Below are 17,683 nucleotides of genomic sequence, written 5' to 3'. Positions count from 1 at the left end.
CTGTTTAGTACCGCTACCAACATCACATTTGCGGTCTATGTACAATCCCCACGAATGTTTTTTGTCGCTTGGTGTTTTTCAATGCGACCCATACAGATTCCACATTGTTGGAGCTAATATCCTTCCTCACTATTGCGTTAATTGCCTCTTTAACCAGCAATGCAACTGCACTGCCTTTTCCTTTTTGTTTCTACTCCCTAAATACTGAATACCCCTTGTTGTCCTTTTCCCATTCCTGGTCATCCTGCAGCCACGTCTCCGTAACTCCGACTATGTCATACCCGCTTACATCTATTTGTGTGATTAATTCATCCACTTTATTGTGAATGCTCCATGCACAAAACCTTCATCAGGCTTGCTTTTTTAACATCTCCCGTTCCCAATATTTTTTATTTGTGTATTTATTGAGATTTTCCATATTTAATAAAAACCCGCCTCAAACAAACAAAAGCTGAAAGATAGCTATAGGTATCAATGTACAGCGCAAAACAATAGTCACTACATAATTGGGAACAAATACAACCGGATGAATCCGGGATAAAATTCCTAACCGCTTTGTACCATGGATAAATAGTCTGACTGCACCCAAACAGGATACAGGTGACATTATAGACCTACATCTCACCCATAGGTACAGATTAAAAAACAGAAGAACAAAGCACTCTGAGAACCTCAGTACGAGGGGGAAATTGACAGATCCAAATCTGGAAAGGCAGCCATCCTGCACCAAAAAGATGGCAAATGGCAAGAACAAAAACAGAGGACAGGCACAACTAAACCTTAATACTCCGCCTGGGGTCTCCCAGAAAAGAAGTAAAAAGAGATAAAGGACAAAAATAAAGCAAGAGTCTAAACTTCCACACTCCCAGATCCAAGGACGAAACAGATTACTGGAGCATCAGTACCACCCTCAAACGACAATTGGATATCGGGCTAAGAACCAAAAGAAGTATAACTGGTCTCAATCGATAAACAGGGGGAAACCCACTCCAGGACGGGAGGGCCGTCAGAGCGACCCCCAAACTGGGGAGTGTCCCAAAAGGGAGGACCAACCCACACCCTCCTGGAAACGCAGGACCCCTCTCACAACCAGGACCACTCAAAAAAGAAAGAAAGAATGAGGCCACCCACAAGCCAATATAGATCTGCATCTGAAAGCCCATGACTCCAAAGACGTGCGGGTTAGGTGGATTGGCCATGCTAAATTGCCCGTAGTGTAAGGTTAATGGGGGGATTGTTGGGTTACGGGTATACGGGTTACGTGGGGTTAAGTAGGGTGATCATTGCTCGGCACAACATCGAGGGCCGAAGGGCCTGTTCAGTGCTGTACTGTTCTATATATTCTACACCAAGGCCGTTGATCCGACACCACCTCCGCCCGACTAAGAGAACTTTTGAGAAAGGAGTTCCACATCAGGAGAAGAGACGACCCCACCCCCACCAAGGGGAGTCTGAAAAAAAACCTCAACAGGATAATATACAGTGCTCTTCGGCCTGGGGAAAAGGTGCAGGCAAAAAAACAAACTCTGACTATGGGGGACCTTCCTCGAATGTAGAGTTGCCTTGCCACCCGCATCGTCCACCTTCTCCTACCAACCCCCCCCCCAGCCACATGGTCTGACTCTGCTCATCCTCCCCATAAGGATAAAATGAGGATAACAAAACTGCAAAAATCCTGAAATCAAAATTCAGCTTAACTTGGAATCTATAGAATCTCGATAGTGCAGTAGGAGGTCATTTGATCTATCTGGTCTGCACTGACCCTTTCAAGGCCCATTCCCCAGCCCTGTCCCCGTAGCCCCATCTAACCTGCACATCTTTGGGCAAATGCAGATAACCAACAATACAGGACTTTGCACCCAAAATATTTACTATCCCGGAAACCAATAAATTGACAACATTAACATACAAAAACATGATCATCAGGGAGTAAAGTCCAGGGTAAACTGCTCTCCCTGCTACAAGAACCTTCCCCTATGCTGTTGCCACCTCCATTGCGATGCTTCACAACTCGTGAAATTGGGCTTTAACGTCCTGGTGCAGAGCCAAGACTATCAGTCGGATCACCTTCAATGCCAGCAGCCATAATCCATCAGTGTGGGCAGCACAGTGGTTAGCATTGCTGCCTCACGGCGCTGAGGTCCCAGGTTCGATCCCGGCTCTGGGTCACTGTCCGTGTGAAGTTTGCACATTCTCCCCGTGTTTGCGTGGGTTTCACCCCCACAACCCAAGGATGTGCAGGGTAGGTGAATTGGCACTGCTAAATTGCCCCTTAATTGAAAAAAATTAATTGGGTACTCTAAATTTATTTAAAAGATAATAATCCATCAGTGTACCCTGTATCGTCAGGGCGGAGACCTCAAAGGCAATTGTATTACCAATGACAAGGTCCCACTCCAACTCTTTACTGCTGCCATGAATCAACAAGGATTAAAACATATTATCTCGACTCAAAAAAGCTGAAACGTTGACCAGTAAATCTCTGTACATGGTAAATGCCATGTAAACCAAAAAAAAGACACGAGATGTGCACAAGGATAAAAAACATTTTAAAAAATAAAATAAATTTAGAGTACCCAATTCATTTTTTCCAATTAAGGGGCATTTTTGCGTTGCCAATCCACCTAGCCTGCACATCTTTGGATTGTGGGGGCGAGACCCACGCAAACACGGGGAGAATGTGCAAACTCCACACGGATAGTAATCCAGAGCCGGTATCGAACCTGGGACCTCGGCGCCGTGAAGCAGCTGAACTAACGCACTGCGCCACTGTGCTGCCTACACACAAGGATAAAACTAAAGATTGAAATATGAGTGATGGAACTATCAATTCACCAGACACGTGTTTCCGATATGAATCTAGGCTTTAATCGACTTACTACAGAGCCAGCCTGTTACCCGTTGATGAACTCTGTGAACTGCAGGCTGCCTCTTGACAAGGGTATTTATACAGCAGCAATAGGGGGAGGAGTCGTGGGCGGAGCCAAGGGTGGAGCCCTGTACAAGCTCCTGAGCATTCCCAGAGCTACTCCCCCTAGTGGTCAGATAACGCTACTGCACTTACAAAGACATAGTGTGAATTATCATATTACATTCACCACAATGGCAGAGCCAAAATTCACAATAACGCAGCCGCTCCTGCACTCACATCATGTGATTCATCACTCACTATTTTTCCTTGAAGCCCTGTTTGATTCTAGTCCTCAGTTTCTCTGCCTATCACTGTTCTTATTCGTCTTACCGGCTTTTGTTTTTGTCCTTGATTCCTCCTCCTCTGACTTCATGCATAGGTTCCTAGCTCCATGACATTTTAGTTTAAACCCTCCTCAACCACTCTTGCAAATACTCACACCCTAGGACATCCGTCCCAGTTCCGCCCAGATGTAACGCGTCCAGTTTATACTGATCCCACCTCCCCCAGAACCGGTCCCATGTCCCCGGAATCTGAAACCCGCCCCCTCACACCATCTCTTCGGCCACGTATTCATACAATATATCCTGCAATTTCTACTCTGCCTAGCATGTGGTGGTAATCCTGAGATCACTACCTTTTGTGATTCTACTTTTCAACATCCTAACTCCCTATATTCTGCTTTTAGGGTTAATCCTGGTCTGATCGCTCATCATTGCACCATTTGCTGCAGATACCTTAAACTGTGGAATTACCCTCCTAAATCTCTCTGCATGTACCTTTTTTTAAGACACTCTTTAAAACCTGCTTCTCCAATTAAGCTTTGATTACCTGACATAATAACTCATTGTGTTGCTAGAAGAAAAGTCAAGTTTTAACAGATAGTACAGATTAGTTATAAAGTTTTGTAAAGCTTGATATGATTTACCTTTTACACCTGTGACATACTATTTTACTCAGGCAGACTTGTTCGGTGCAATTATGATTTTAAACGACTTGCAATAAATGGCAGATCAGAAATCTGTGCATATGAAACACAAAGCTGTTAACCTGCACTATTTTGTAAGCCTTTGTATTGATGAACCCTTTGTTTCTTGTTAGGTTTAATGCATGTGCACAACCAACTTGTGGAACCATTGCAGAGTATGAAAAATTACAACGACTAAAGAAAATGAGTAAGAACAGAAATCTTCCTCTGATGTGCAGTTGAGTAGAATCCCTCGGGCATTGCTCAGTCGAATTCTATGCAGCCTGTTTTTATATTGCCAACTTACTGTTAAGTTAAACAGTTTATTGATTTTGTGGAAGGTAGTACGATTCAAAAGAACTCCAGTCCCAAATTTCTCTTCCTTTGCTGAGCAATTTTATTGAAGATGCAGCAAATCATGGATGTTAGAAAATGTTAAGTGATTTAACAGAGGTAACGTATGCAAGTGAAAATTCCTCTATTTACACTGTACTGAACATTCCAAAATTGTGAAGCTTGCCTCAAAGCCTTGTTCCTCTTGCTTAGAAATTAAAGTTTGCAAACCAGAAAGACCAATCCACATCAGATATACTCAAAAGGTTTTCAATATTCTAAGTTCCCTTATTAGATGTGGAAATATTCTATTGAGAATTTAAGTATCTTCACCCCTGCACTGACAAAATTAAGAAATGGACTCAAAGCTATGAAAAGAAACTTATAAAAATCTAGTTTTCATTGCACCACAGACTAACCAGCATAATGGATAAAAGCTAATTATATATTCATGCCTCTATCACCTTAAGATGACAAGTGTTTTTGCAGTTTTATTACTTTTGAATTATGCTTATCACTGGTGAAATTAGTGTTAAAATGTCAAATTATGGACCTTAAATGTTTTGCAAAATATGAAGCACGTGAATATTTTGTAAACCAATGCCATACTACTAAGTTGTTAAACCTTTCCGTCTATGGTATAGATTTCCTGAGGCACTCCAAACATCATTGCTTTACTAAATGCTCCATTTGGTCTTTCACTACATGGTAATAATTGCTTTTTTCATTCCCTATGTACATTGCACTATTAGGGCATGGTTCATGTGAGCCTTGGTGCTTTGATTCATGATTATTAATTGCAACAGTATTGGAAACATAATTTTGAAAAGCTATTTCTGCTTTTGTAATTAAATGGCTTCAAACGTACATGTAACTTGAGGCATTTCAATGTACTGTGTAAGCATATCATTTACATTTCAGTTGGATGATTGCAGAAAGTCTAATTTGGAATATTTCACACATTTAACCATTTAGTTGTAGAAACTAATAACTCTTGATTTCCAATGGTGCCTAGGTTGTTGAGATTTAAAAATATATATATTTCTACCCAATGTTATGAAGCACCTGCCACACTAAAGGCTTCATCATGTTATTATAGATCTGGCCACCAGTTATACTTTGATGTTAACAATACAACAATGCAGCAAATCATGGATGTAAGAAAATGTTAAGTAATTCAGAACGCCAAAACATTCTTCTTTACAGGGCAATCAATTCGAGGGAATAAGAATTCAAGGACTGCTAAGTAAATTTAGTCTCGACAGTATTTTCTAAAATGTGCACGTCAATGCATGGCATTTACCTGCCAGTTAAAGCCTGCTTTTTCTTTTCTGGGGGACAAAGTTGTGCATTATAAAAGCACGTACTGTACTGTTGTGCCATAGATTATCTTTATGCCTTAATCTAGATAAAATTGATACATAAATGTTTCTGATCTCAATAAAAGGCTTTTAATAAAATTGTTCTGTGCTCTTCAATTCAATTCTTCAGTTCAGAATTAATTTATGTTCTTGTGACATTGTTCATTATCTCAAGTTGTGTCAAAGTGCTTTGTAGCCAATGAAGATATTTTTGACATGCATTTCTTGTAACTTAAACATAGCAGACAACTTGCACACCGCAAGGTCCAATAGGAAGCAGTTGAGTACATGAGCAGATAATCTGTGATGTTGGTTAAGTGTTAGACATTAGCCATGATACTGAGCAAAACTGCCCTGTTCTTAGCGTCATGGGATCTTTCACACCCACCTGAGTGGGAATGCAGGGCTTTGGTTTGATATCTTATCCAAAAGAGATTTGTTTTTAATATTCATAGGATGCGGGTGCTGCTATGGGGCGAAATTCTCCGACCCCACGCAGGGTCGGAGAATTGGCGGGAAGCGGCGTTATTTCCGCTCCCGCAGGTTTTTGAATTCTCCCGCCGGTCATAAACCGGCGTTGTGCAAATCCCGCCGGCAGCCTGTGAAAACAGCTGGCGCCGGCGGGATTTAATTTTTTTTAAACTTACCTCAAATCTCCGGCCCGGATGGGCCGAAGTCCCGCCACTTTGAGGCCTTCTCCCGCCGCCGAGGTTTAAACCACCTCTGGAACGGCGGGCTCAGCGGCGCGAGCAGGCCCCCGGGGTCCTGGGGGGGCGGGGGGCGATCGGACCCGGGGGGGTGCCCCCACGGAGGCCTGGCCCGCGATCGTGAGTGCCGTGGGGGCACTCTTTCTCCTTCCGCGCCGCCACGGCCTCCGCCATGGCGGACGCGGAGGAGAATCGCGCATGCGCCGGCCGCCGAAAGCCTTTCGGCCAGCCCCGCTTCCGACTGCGCCGGGTGTTTGCGCCAGTCTTCTGGTGCAAACTGCTCCGGCGCGGGGCTGGCCCCCAAAGGTGGGGAGAATTCCCCACCTTTGGGGAGGCGCGACCCCTGAGTGGTTGGCGCCACTCCCCTACGCCGGCACCCTCCGTCACGCCGGGTAGGGGAGAATCCAGCCCAAGGAGTGGGAAGGTCCTTTGCAATGCCTCAACAATGGTGCTTTAAACTTCTGATTTTAAAAATAAATTCCAGCTCCCGTGTTGTGTGGTGTACTTTGTGATGCTGTTTTTAGGACAGATGTTGTAATGTTCACAAAGACCACAGAAGCTAAGTTCATTAACAAAGCTAACATTTATTTACACTACCTAAATTAAGCTCGACCACTTACTCCTATAGTAAACAATAACTATAGTAATCTACACTACTGACACTAGTTTCTCTACTCTAACGCTAACTGTACTCTTCTCCTCTCTATGCACTCTACTCCAGCCTTCACTCTCTCCCAGAAGTCTGAGAGTCAGTGCTTTATATAGTACTGCATCTAGCTCTATTTAGCGGTTAATTGTAACATGACATTAACTCTTTGTATACTGAACATTTCTATAATGTCACATCCCCTTTTCTTTGAAAAAATGTTTGAATATTTTCTGATGTTTTTTTACATACATCGTCTAGAATGTGTTCATACAGTTCATGCTTACAATTACAGCGTTGTAGTTATTTAGTATCTATAAGTTTAAACAATTCTGCGGTTTTCTATTCCTTCCTGACAATGTAATTTTAGTGTCATTGGAATTGTCTCTTGTATTTGATAACAGAGCTGTAGGAAAGTCAATGGTAGGAAAATTGTCCTGGTTTGCTGTAGTTGGCTCTGGAAATTGCACTGACTGTTTCACTTTCAATAATGCTCGGCTGTTTCTGCAAAACAGTAGTCCAGTTGCAGTCCTTGCTACATATAATCTTGGTGCAACTTCATTTAACATCTTAGCCAGGTCCATCCATCCACCAGGATTGCAAATCTTGACAAAGTCACTTTCATGCAGTGGCGGTAAGGCTTTGCATTTCTATTGTAATATGCTTGTTGTTTGCATTTTTGTTGTTTCATTCTGTTATGCACAAATGGCCATCCCTGTTCGGAATCGTTAAGGTGGGTAATGTCATGCGTATCTTCCTTCTCATCAACATTTGGGCAGGTGACAAACCTGACTCCAAAGTAGTAGCTCAGCAGCACCAGTGAAAAATCCTTCTTATCATCATATGCCTTTTTGAATAGTTGTTTCACTATTCCAACTCCCGTTTCAGCTTTCCCATTCGATTGGGGATATAATGGACTCAAGGTAATGTGTTGGAAGTTGTATGCTACTGCAAATGACAACCATTCGCAACTCCGCAAGCATGGTCCATTATCTGTAACGTCTGAATGGAATGCCGTGTCTAGCAAATAAGACTGAGTGAGCAGTCGAATCTGACAATGTAATGACTTCGGGATAATTGGAATACTAATCTATTATGATTAAATAATCATGTCTTCTGAAATAGACCTTTGCTGTGTGATTATCTCACTTTCTACAAAGAACATACAGTGCAGAAGGAGGCCATTTGGCCCATCGAGTCTGCACCGACCCACTTAAGCCCTCACTTCCACCCTATCTCCCTAACCCAATAACCCCTCCTCATCGTTTTGGTCACTAAGGGCAATTTACCAGGGCCAATCCACCTAACCTGCATGTCTTTGGACTGGGAGGAAACCGGAGCACCCGGAGGAAACCCACGCAGACATGGGGAGAACGTGCAGACTCCGCACAGTGACCCAGCGGGGAACCGACCCTGGCGCTGGAAAGAGTTCTTTCCTTTGGGACGGTTGATGTGTTTGACAAACACTATACTCTTGCACGTAATTGTCAATATCTTGAGGGGCAGCACGGTGGCCTAGTGGTTAGCACAACTGCCTCACGGCGCTGAGGTCCCAGGTTCGATCCCGGCTCTGGGTCACTGTCCGTGTGGAGTTTGCACATTCTCCCTGTGTCTGCGTGGGTTTCGCCCCCACAACCCAAAAATGTGCAGAGTAGGTGGATTAGCCATGCAAAATTGCCCCTTAATTGGAAAAAATAATTGGGTAATCTAAAATTTATTTAAAAAAAACAAAAACAAAAAAAAATCTTTGTTGAGGCCCAGCCAGTATACAGACTGCTTGGCTCTTCTACACTTCTCAATTCCCTGGTGCTCTTCGTATATCTTCTCCAGAATACTTGTTCATTGGCAGGATGATATCACATTTCTGTCTCCTTTCCAGACGATTGACAAAGAATCACATGACAAGGTTTCAAGTTTTGCGACTTCTACTGTAGTAAACAAACCAAAAGCTACATAGTGTTTAGTCAATTGTGTGGGCAACTTATACTCGAAACTACAGAAAAGTTCCCCCATTTAATTTTTAACATGACTGAAAATCACCCAATACAGCTAGACTTTACACAGTCCCTACCTAGACATTTCATTCTCCTAGCACCAGTCTGAAGACCTGTTCCCTTTATTTCCTTCCGAGCTGGCTGATTTCTAATCGTGGAACTGATGCTCACTGTGAGGATTTTGCTGGAGATATTTTTCCCTCTAGCTCAAAATAGGGGAATCTTCTGCTTTAAATGCTCATGAACGCAATCTTTTCAATGCAGATACGGCTCCCACCTGCGTTGTAATGGTGTCAGCATTTTCTCTGCTTCAGGTGCAGGACTAGCTGCTTCCATCTTCTGCACTGTGCCTCTCGGATGGCTGCAAATTCACTTATGCCTGTGAGTTTCAGGGATATTTTAGGAAACCATTTACTTAATACTACTATGGCTTTCTATGAACTTGTTACCCCTCCAATCTCATCTCCATGGCAATATGGAACACACCCAGGTAAAAATGGTGAATAGCTGTCCTTTCTTCCTCCATCCCCTTTCTAGCTTAGAATTTAGCAGACCGTTTAAAGTGCAACCATTCATGAAGCTTTGCGTTCCTAACACCTTCTGATGAAACACCGAGATTAACATTCAGCATAGTTGGTTGTTCAGACAATTGCTGTTATCACAGCGTGAAGCAACCAGGTGTAAACACCCAGCACCACCCTCCCAGTCAGACAGCTAGTGACCCCCTTTAATCCTTGAGCAAACGAGCTGTACAAGCTTGTGGTCAGGCAAAATTCAGAGCATAATACTCCATAATACTTTAAATTTATGTTTTAAAAAAATGTAGAGTACCCAATTCATTTTTTCCAATTAAGCGGCAATTTAGCATAGCCAATCCACCTAGTCTGCACATCTTTGGGTTGTGGGGGGGCAAACCCACGCAAACACGGGAAGAATGTGCAAACTCCACACGGACAGTGACCCAGAGCCGGGATCAAACCTGGGACCTCGGCGCTGTGAGGCAGCAGGGCATCATACTTTAAATTTAAGAAACAATCCCAAGGCATAACATTTTTAATTTCAGTAGCAGTAATGAAAAATTGAGTTGGAATAATGTAAATGTACAAATCTCATAAGATTATGAACAGCTACGGCAGCAAGGTTAAACATGATTACAAAGCAGCACCGCCCAGAGCTGCAGACTGGCTGTCCGACCTCTCGGAATCTCTCCAAATGGAGAAAATCAAATTCGCCATCCGAGGGTCGGACGACGGCTTCCACAGAACGTGGGAGCCATTCATGCAATTGTTCCGGGACCTGTTTGTGGCCAACGTACAAGAGGAGGAATAGTCGGGTGGCCAAGAATCAGGGGAAAATGGACGGGAATCGGGGGAAGGTGGCTGGTGGGGCGGGGGGGGGGGGCTACGGGTTCGTTATGGGGGTTTGATGGCTAGCTAAAGCCCAAAACCAAACTCAATAAATGCCTATAAACATGTGCCTCGGCCATATTGGGGAATGTAAAATATGTATGCCGGCTAAAGGGGGGGCGGCCACAGTTATTACGAAGATGCTTACCTGTAAATATATATGTTAATTTTTGCGTGTTTTTTTTCTCTCTCTAATAATTTGTAATTTGTTCATATGAAAGATGAAAACTCAATAAAAAACATTTATAAAAAAAAAACATGATTACAAAAATAAAATGCTGCAGATGCTGAAAATCTGAAATAAAACCCAAAATGCTACAAATGTGCTGCATTCAGGCAGCTCTTTGTGGAGAGAAGCAGAATTAATGCAGAACATTAATTAATGCAGAACATCCTGCAGAATGTTTGAGGTGAGAGACGCCGTCAGTGTCCCTGCTGATCTCATCTGTGGGAAGTGCACCCAACTCCAGCTCCTCAAAAACCGTGTTAGGGACCTGGAGCTTGAGCTGGATGAACTTCGGATCATTCGGGAGGCAGAAGGGGTCATAGATAGGAGCTTCAGGGAAGTAGTTACATCAAAGACTGGAGATAGATGGGTAACTAAGAGGGACTGGGAAGAAGCAGTCAGTGCAGGGACCCCCTGCGGTCGTTCCCCTGAGTAACAAGTATACCGTTTTGGATACTAGTGGGGGGGGGGGGGGGACTTACCAGGGGTAAGCCATGGGGTACGGGCCTCTGGCACGGAGTCTGTCCCTGTTGCACAGAAGGGAAGGGGGGGAAAGGAGTAGAACATTAGTAATTGGGGACTCAATAGTCAGGAGCACAGATAGGAGATTTTGTGGGAGCGAGAGAGACTCACGTTTGGTATGTTGCCTCCCAGGTGCAAGGGTACGTGATGTCTCGGATCGTGTTTTCCGGGTCCTTAAGGGGGAGGGGGAGCAGCCCCAAGTCGTAGTCCACATTGGCACTAACGACATAGGTAGGAAAGGGGACAAGGATGTCAGGCAGGCCTTTAGGGAGCTAGGATGGAAGCTCAAAGCGAGAACAAACAGAGTTGTTATCTCTGGGTTGTTGCCCGTGCCACGTGATAGTGAGATGAGGAATAGTGAGAGAGAGCAATTAAACACGTGGCTACAGGGATGGTGCAGGCGGGAGGGATTCAGATTTCTGGATAACTGGGGCTCTTTCTGTGGAAGGTGGGACCTCTTTAGACAGGATGGTCTACATCTGAACCTGAGGGGCACCAATATCCTGGGGGGGAGATTTGTTAGTGCTCTTTGGGGGGGTTTAAACTAATTCAGCAGGGGCATGGGAATCTGGATTGTAGTTTTGAGGTACGGGAGATTGAGAGTATAGAGGTCAGGAGCACAGATTTGACTTTGCAGGAGGGTGCCAGTGTTCAGGTAGGTGGTTTGAAGTGTGTCTACTTCAATGCCAGGAGTATACGAAATAAGGTAGGGGAACTGGCAGCATGGGTTGGTACCTGGGACTTCGATGTTGTGGCCATTTCAGAGACATGGATAGAGCAGGGACAGGAATGGTTGTTGCAGGTTCCGGGGTTTAGGTGTTTTAGTAAGCTCAGAGAAGGGGGCAAAAGAGGGGGAGGTGTGGCGCTGCTAGTCAAGGACAGTATTACGGTGGCGAAAAGGACGCTAGATGGGGACTCTTCTTCCGAGGTAGTATGGGCTGAGGTTAGAAACAGGAAAGGAGAGGTCACCCTGTTGGGAGTTTTCTATAGGCCACCTAATAGTTCTAGGGGTGCAGAGGAAAGGATGGCGAAGATGATTCTGGAAAAGAGCGAAAGTAACAGGGTAGTTGTTATGGGAGACTTTAACTTTCCAAATATTGACTGGAAAAGATATAGTTCGAGTACATTAGATGGGTCGTTCTTTGTACAATGTGTGCAGGAGGGTTTCCTGACACAATATGTTGACAGGCCAACAAGAGGCGAGGCCACATTGGATTTGGTTTTGGGTAATGAACCAGGCCAGGTGTTAGATCTGGAGGTAGGTGAGCACTTTGGAAACAGTGACCACAATTCGGTGACCTTTACGTTAGTGATGGAAAGGGATAAGTATACCCCGCAGGGCAAGAGTTATAGCTGGGGGAAGGGCAATTATGATGCCATTAGACATGACTTAGGATGTGTAGGTTGGAGAAGTAGGCTGCAAGGGCTGGGCACACTGGATATGTGGAGCTTGTTCAAGGAACAGCTATTGCATGTTCTTGATAAGTACGTACCAGTCAGGCAGGGAGGAAGGGGTCGAGCGAGGGAACCGTGGTTTACCAAAGAAGTGGAATCTCTTGTTAAGAGGAAGAAGGAGGCCTATGTGAAGATGAGGCGTGAAGTTTCAGGTGGGGTGCTTGATAGTTACAAGGAAGCGAGGAAGGATCTAAAGAGAGAGCTAAGACGAGCAAGGAGGGGACATGAGAAGTCTTTGGCAGGTAGGATCAAGGAAAACCCAAAAGCTTTCTATAGGTATGTCAGGAATAAAAGAATGACTAGGGGAAGAGTAGGGCCAGTCAAGGACAGTGGTGGGAAGTTGTGTGTGGAGGCTGAGGAGATAAGCGAGATACTAAATGAATACTTTTCGTCAGTATTCACTCGGGAAAAAGATAATATTGTGGAGGAGAATGCTGAGACCCAGGCTATTAGAATAGATGGCATTGAGGTGCGTTGGGAAGAAGTGTTGGCAATTCTGGACAAGGTGAAAATAGATAAGTCCCCGGGGCCTGATGGGATTTATCCTAGGATTCTCTGGGAAGCCAGGGAAGAGATTGCTGAGCCTTTGGCTTTGATTTTTAGGTCATCATTGGCTACAGGAATAGTGCCAGAGGACTGGAGGATAGCAAATGTGGTCCCTTTGTTCAAGAAGGGGAGTAGAGATAACCCCGGTAACTATAGGCCGGTGAGCCTAACGTCTGTGGTGGGTAAAGTCTTGGAGAGGATTATAAAAGATACGATTTATAATCATCTAGATAGGAATAATATGATTAGGGATAGTCAGCATGGTTTTGTGAAGGGTAGGTCATGCCTCACAAACCTTATCGAGTTCTTTGAGAAGGTGACTGAACAGGTAGACGAGGGTAGAGCAGTTGATGTGGTGTATATGGATTTCAGTAAAGCGTTTGATAAGGTTCCCCACGGTCGGCTATTGCAGAATATACGGAGGCTGGGGATTGAGGGTGATTTAGAGATGTGGATCAGAAATTGGCTAGTTGAAAGAAGACAGAGAGTGGTAGTTGATGGAAAATGTTCAGAATGGAGTTCAGTTACGAGTGGCGTACCACAAGGATCTGTTCTGGGGCCGTTGCTGTTTGTCATTTTTATAAATGACCTAGAGGAGGGCGCAGAAGGATGGGTGAGTAAATTTGCAGACGACACTAAAGTCGGTGGAGTTGTAGACAGTGCGGAAGGATGTTGCAGGTTACAGAGGGACATAGATAAGCTGCAGAGCTGGGCTGAGAGGTGGCAAATGGAGTTTGATGTAGAGAAGTGTGAGGTGATTCACTTTGGAAAGAATAACAGGAATGCGGAATATTTGGCTAATGGTAAAATTCTTGGTAGTGTGGATGAGCAGAGGGATCTCGGTGTCCATGTACATAGATCCCTGAAAGTTGCCACCCAGGTTGATAGGGTTGTGAAGAAAGCCTATGGTGTGTTGGCCTTTATTGGTAGAGGGATTGAGTTCCGGAGCCATGAGGTCATGTTGCAGTTGTACAAAACTCTAGTACGGCCGCATTTGGATTATTGCGTACAGTTCTGGTCGCCTCATTATAGGAAGGACGTGGAAGCTTTGGAACGGATGCAGAGGAGATTTACCAGGATGTTGCCTGGTATGGAGGGAAAATCTTATGAGGAAAGGCTGATGGACTTGAGGTTGTTTTCGTTAGAGAGAAGAAGGTTAAGAGGTGACTTAATAGAGGCATACAAAATGATCAGAGGGTTAGATAGGGTGGAAAGCGAGAGCCTTCTCCCGCGGATGGAGGTGGCTAGCACGAGGGGACATAGCCTTAAATTGAGGGGTAATAGATATAGGACAGAGGTCAGAGGTGGTTTTTTTAGGCAAAGAGTGTTGAGGCCGTGGAATGCCCTACCTGCAACAGTAGTGAACTCGCCAACATTGAGGGCATTTAAAAGTTTATTGGATAAGCATATGGATGATAAGGGCATAGTGTAGGTTAGATGGCCATTAGTTTTTTTCCATGTCGGTGCAACATCGAGGGCCGAAGGGCCTGTACTGCGCTGTATCGTTCTATGTTCTATGTAATGAGAGTGATTTACCCAGCTCAGCGTGCCTGATTTGGTGATGCCATGAGGCCGTTGGATCTCACGAGATGTCTCTGGATCTCACCCTCACGGGGCATAATCCAAGTTAGCATATTTAAATCAGCCATTGGCCTCATTTAAATACGCCTGCACCGGATTCTCCCAGCGCCTGGGAGCTAAAGGATTTGCCTTGGAGACCTTGCCAGGACACTGTTTTGCATTGGTCCACCAGGCATAATGGCACCTGGCCGGGGGGGAGGGGGGGGGGGATCTCCCAGGTCTTCAGATACCCTGGCTAGTTGGCCTCTGCACAGGATGGTACCCTGGTACTCCTGGCACCAGGGCACAGGCTGGCAGGGGCACTGCTGGGATGCCAGGTTGCCTGTGCCGTGGGCCGAGCCTGGGGTGCATGCCCATGAGAGGTGGGGCGAGTTTGGGCTCGAGGACCCCGTAAGAGGTGAATTGGGTTCAGTGGAGAGGGGGTGGTATGGAGGCCACGGGAGGTAGCTGAGGGGGTCGAAAGGTCAGGCAGCCTTTTAAAATGGCGCCATGATCCACAAGCCATCTTCCTGAACTTGGGAAATGATGTGGGGAATTGCCTGCCAAGGCCAAGTGCCATTGCATAGCATGGTCTTTGTTGGAGCTGCAGGCTCAACGCCCCCAAAACGGGACTCTGTTTTGGTGCCATTGAATCACGCCCAATGTTTCAGGTCAAGATTACTTTTCGGCCTGAAACATTGCGTCATAACGTCAAGTGGTGCAGCAATTGAGTTGGATTATCACTCTGTTTGTAATATCTTACTTTAAAAACTCCTATCTCACCCGGCCTGTATCTCGCCCGACCTTCCGACTCAGACTGGGCGAAATCCATACAGTGCAGTGACCTCCTGGTACCTACCGTGATTGAATGTCAGTCAGGTGGAGGGTGTGAAGTGGAAGGGGGTTGTCAACCAGGCAGGGCAATAGCGTTGGGTGGCATTAGTCACTTGTTTTCAGAGTGGGATGTGTCTGACCACAGTTGGCTGATTGGTTTACAGGAACTGTGTACTTTTTAAAATAATAATGAGTATAATAATGCCACCAATGCAATTGCAGTGGAGTTCTCATCAAATTCTCCAACTTGTCTCACTGGATTGCCACACGAGGGGCGGAATTCTCCGCTCCCGCGGAAAATCGCGAAGTCCATCGTGGAATCGGCCGATTTGACGACGGCTCCATACGCCCCACTCACGAGCTATTCACGCCCCGGAAATGGGCTAGGACCGGGGCTGCGGACCTCACGTAAAAAATGACGCCATAACCCTGCGACGCCCGAATGACGCCCCGACGATGCCCACGTGACGCTGCTCTGCGTCATCAAAAGGCGCGAGCGAGCACAGCAACGGGAGGAGAAAGATGTCGGAGCCACGGAGGGCTGCCCCGAGGTTTGGAGAGGCAGATATCGAAGCGCTCCTGGATGAGGTGGAGCAGAGGAGGAGCATCATCTGCCCTAGAAGAGGGCACCGCCACCCTGCCAGCGTAGTGCGACGGGCCTGGCGTGAGGTGGGCACTGCAGTGAGTGCAGTGGGGCAGACCCCTCGGTCTGGGGAGCAATGCAGGAAGAAGCTCCACGACCTCACCAGGGCTGCCAGGGTAAGTGCCAAGAGGGTGCCCCCGAGTCACAACAATCCTTCCCCCCCCCCCATGTACTTAATCACCCACCTCCCCCCCCCCCCCCCCGGCACGAGGGGGAGGGGGCAGAGTGAGTGGAGGGTGGCTTACCAAGAAGTCACAGACCCAGATGAGCGCTGCGACCCCCTGGAGAGATGCAATGGTTTAGTTACAACTTGACCCCCCAACTTTCTCCAATATGCGAACGCCCTGATGATACCTGCCGAATTGATGATCTATCTATGCCCCCCCAACAGGACAGGACCGCTCACAATACCCGGGAGGGCAACAGGACTAGAGGGGGTTCGCCCATTTTCCACCCCCTGACCACGTTTGAGCAGAGGACACTGGACCTTGCTGGGGGATCTGCCACCTGGGAGGTCGCGCAAGGCGAGGTTGGAGGGGTGAACCAAGTGAGACAAACCTGCATGACAACCCCCCCCCCCCCCCCATCCTCTGTACCTTCACACTCTGTCCACTGGACACCCACCCCCTCATCCTCTGTCCCTTCACACTCTGCCCACTGGACCGCCCAACGCCCGGCCGAGCGTTTCTAAATAACCCCGTTTCATTCTCTTCCCAAGGACGTGCTGCCGAACAACCAGGGCCATCTGCGTCCAGGCAAAGACGAGCACCTGCCACCACCACCACCACCGCACCCAGGGCCGCACGCCAGAGGGTGCCGGGAGCACAGTCAGGGGTGCCATCCTCCCAAACAGATTCTGTGGAGCAGGAGGCGCAGAGGACGGTGACAGAGGGAGAGGGAGAAATGGGCCGCGAACGCCCTGCGGCCGATGACCCCGACGACATTTGTACGGACGAGGACCTCGAGCTTGCGGCACTGCTATCTCCCACACCATCCACCATCCCAGAGACACTCACCTCGGTTGGGCAATTCAGTGATGAGGCTCCCGGGTCACGGTCTGGTTCGCACAACACAGCTGAGCAGGTACAGCAGGTGGAGGTCGGAGCAGCCGAGGGCCTGGACTGTCGGAGGGCAGGCCAGGCCCAGCATTCAGCTGGCTCCCAGACGTTTCCCGGGTTCCTGGATTTACTCGACCCATGTGGACAGCCGACGCATTTCTAAACCCAGGGACAGAATGACGGGATGAGGGCCGTCTTCCAGCAGCTGCAGACGCAGTTAGAGGAGTCGAACCGCGTCCAGGAGCCGGGAGTGGTGCCGCTCATGGCAGCCACCCAGGCCGACACCGCACGGGTGGCATCCGCGGTCGAGGCAATGGGTGAAACGGTTTCAGCCATGGGTCAGGTTCTGCAAGACGTTGGGCTTCATTTGCATGCGTCATCCTCGGCCCTGGACAGGGCTGCCCTCTCACAGGCAGCAATGCGTCAGAGCCAACATGACATTGCCGGCGCGCTGCAGGCCTTGGCCGAGTCTCACCAGGCCATGGCACAGTCCCAGTAGGCCATGGCACAGTCC

General features: G+C 46.9%; 1 protein-coding gene across 2 annotated transcripts in view; it reads left to right on the top strand.

Moving 5' to 3' along the window:
• Nucleotides 1-5,671, top strand: part of gnpda2 (glucosamine-6-phosphate deaminase 2) — a 49,818-nt gene extending 44,147 nt beyond the window's left edge. For both annotated transcript variants that reach the window (XM_038791296.1, XM_038791295.1), the window contains exon 7: nt 4,013-5,671. In XM_038791296.1, coding sequence (XP_038647224.1) covers nt 4,013-4,077 — 65 coding nt within the window. In that variant the 3' untranslated portion in view covers nt 4,078-5,671. The remainder of the gene's footprint in view (nt 1-4,012) is intronic.
• The last annotated feature ends 12,012 nt before the right edge of the window (nt 5,672-17,683 follow it).

Source organism: Scyliorhinus canicula, chromosome 3 (genome assembly GCF_902713615.1).
Source record: "Scyliorhinus canicula chromosome 3, sScyCan1.1, whole genome shotgun sequence".
NCBI classification, from domain to species: Eukaryota; Metazoa; Chordata; class Chondrichthyes; order Carcharhiniformes; family Scyliorhinidae; genus Scyliorhinus; species Scyliorhinus canicula.
The sequence above is the reverse complement of the archived record's forward strand: the minus strand, read 5'-3'. Positions and strand labels throughout refer to the sequence as shown.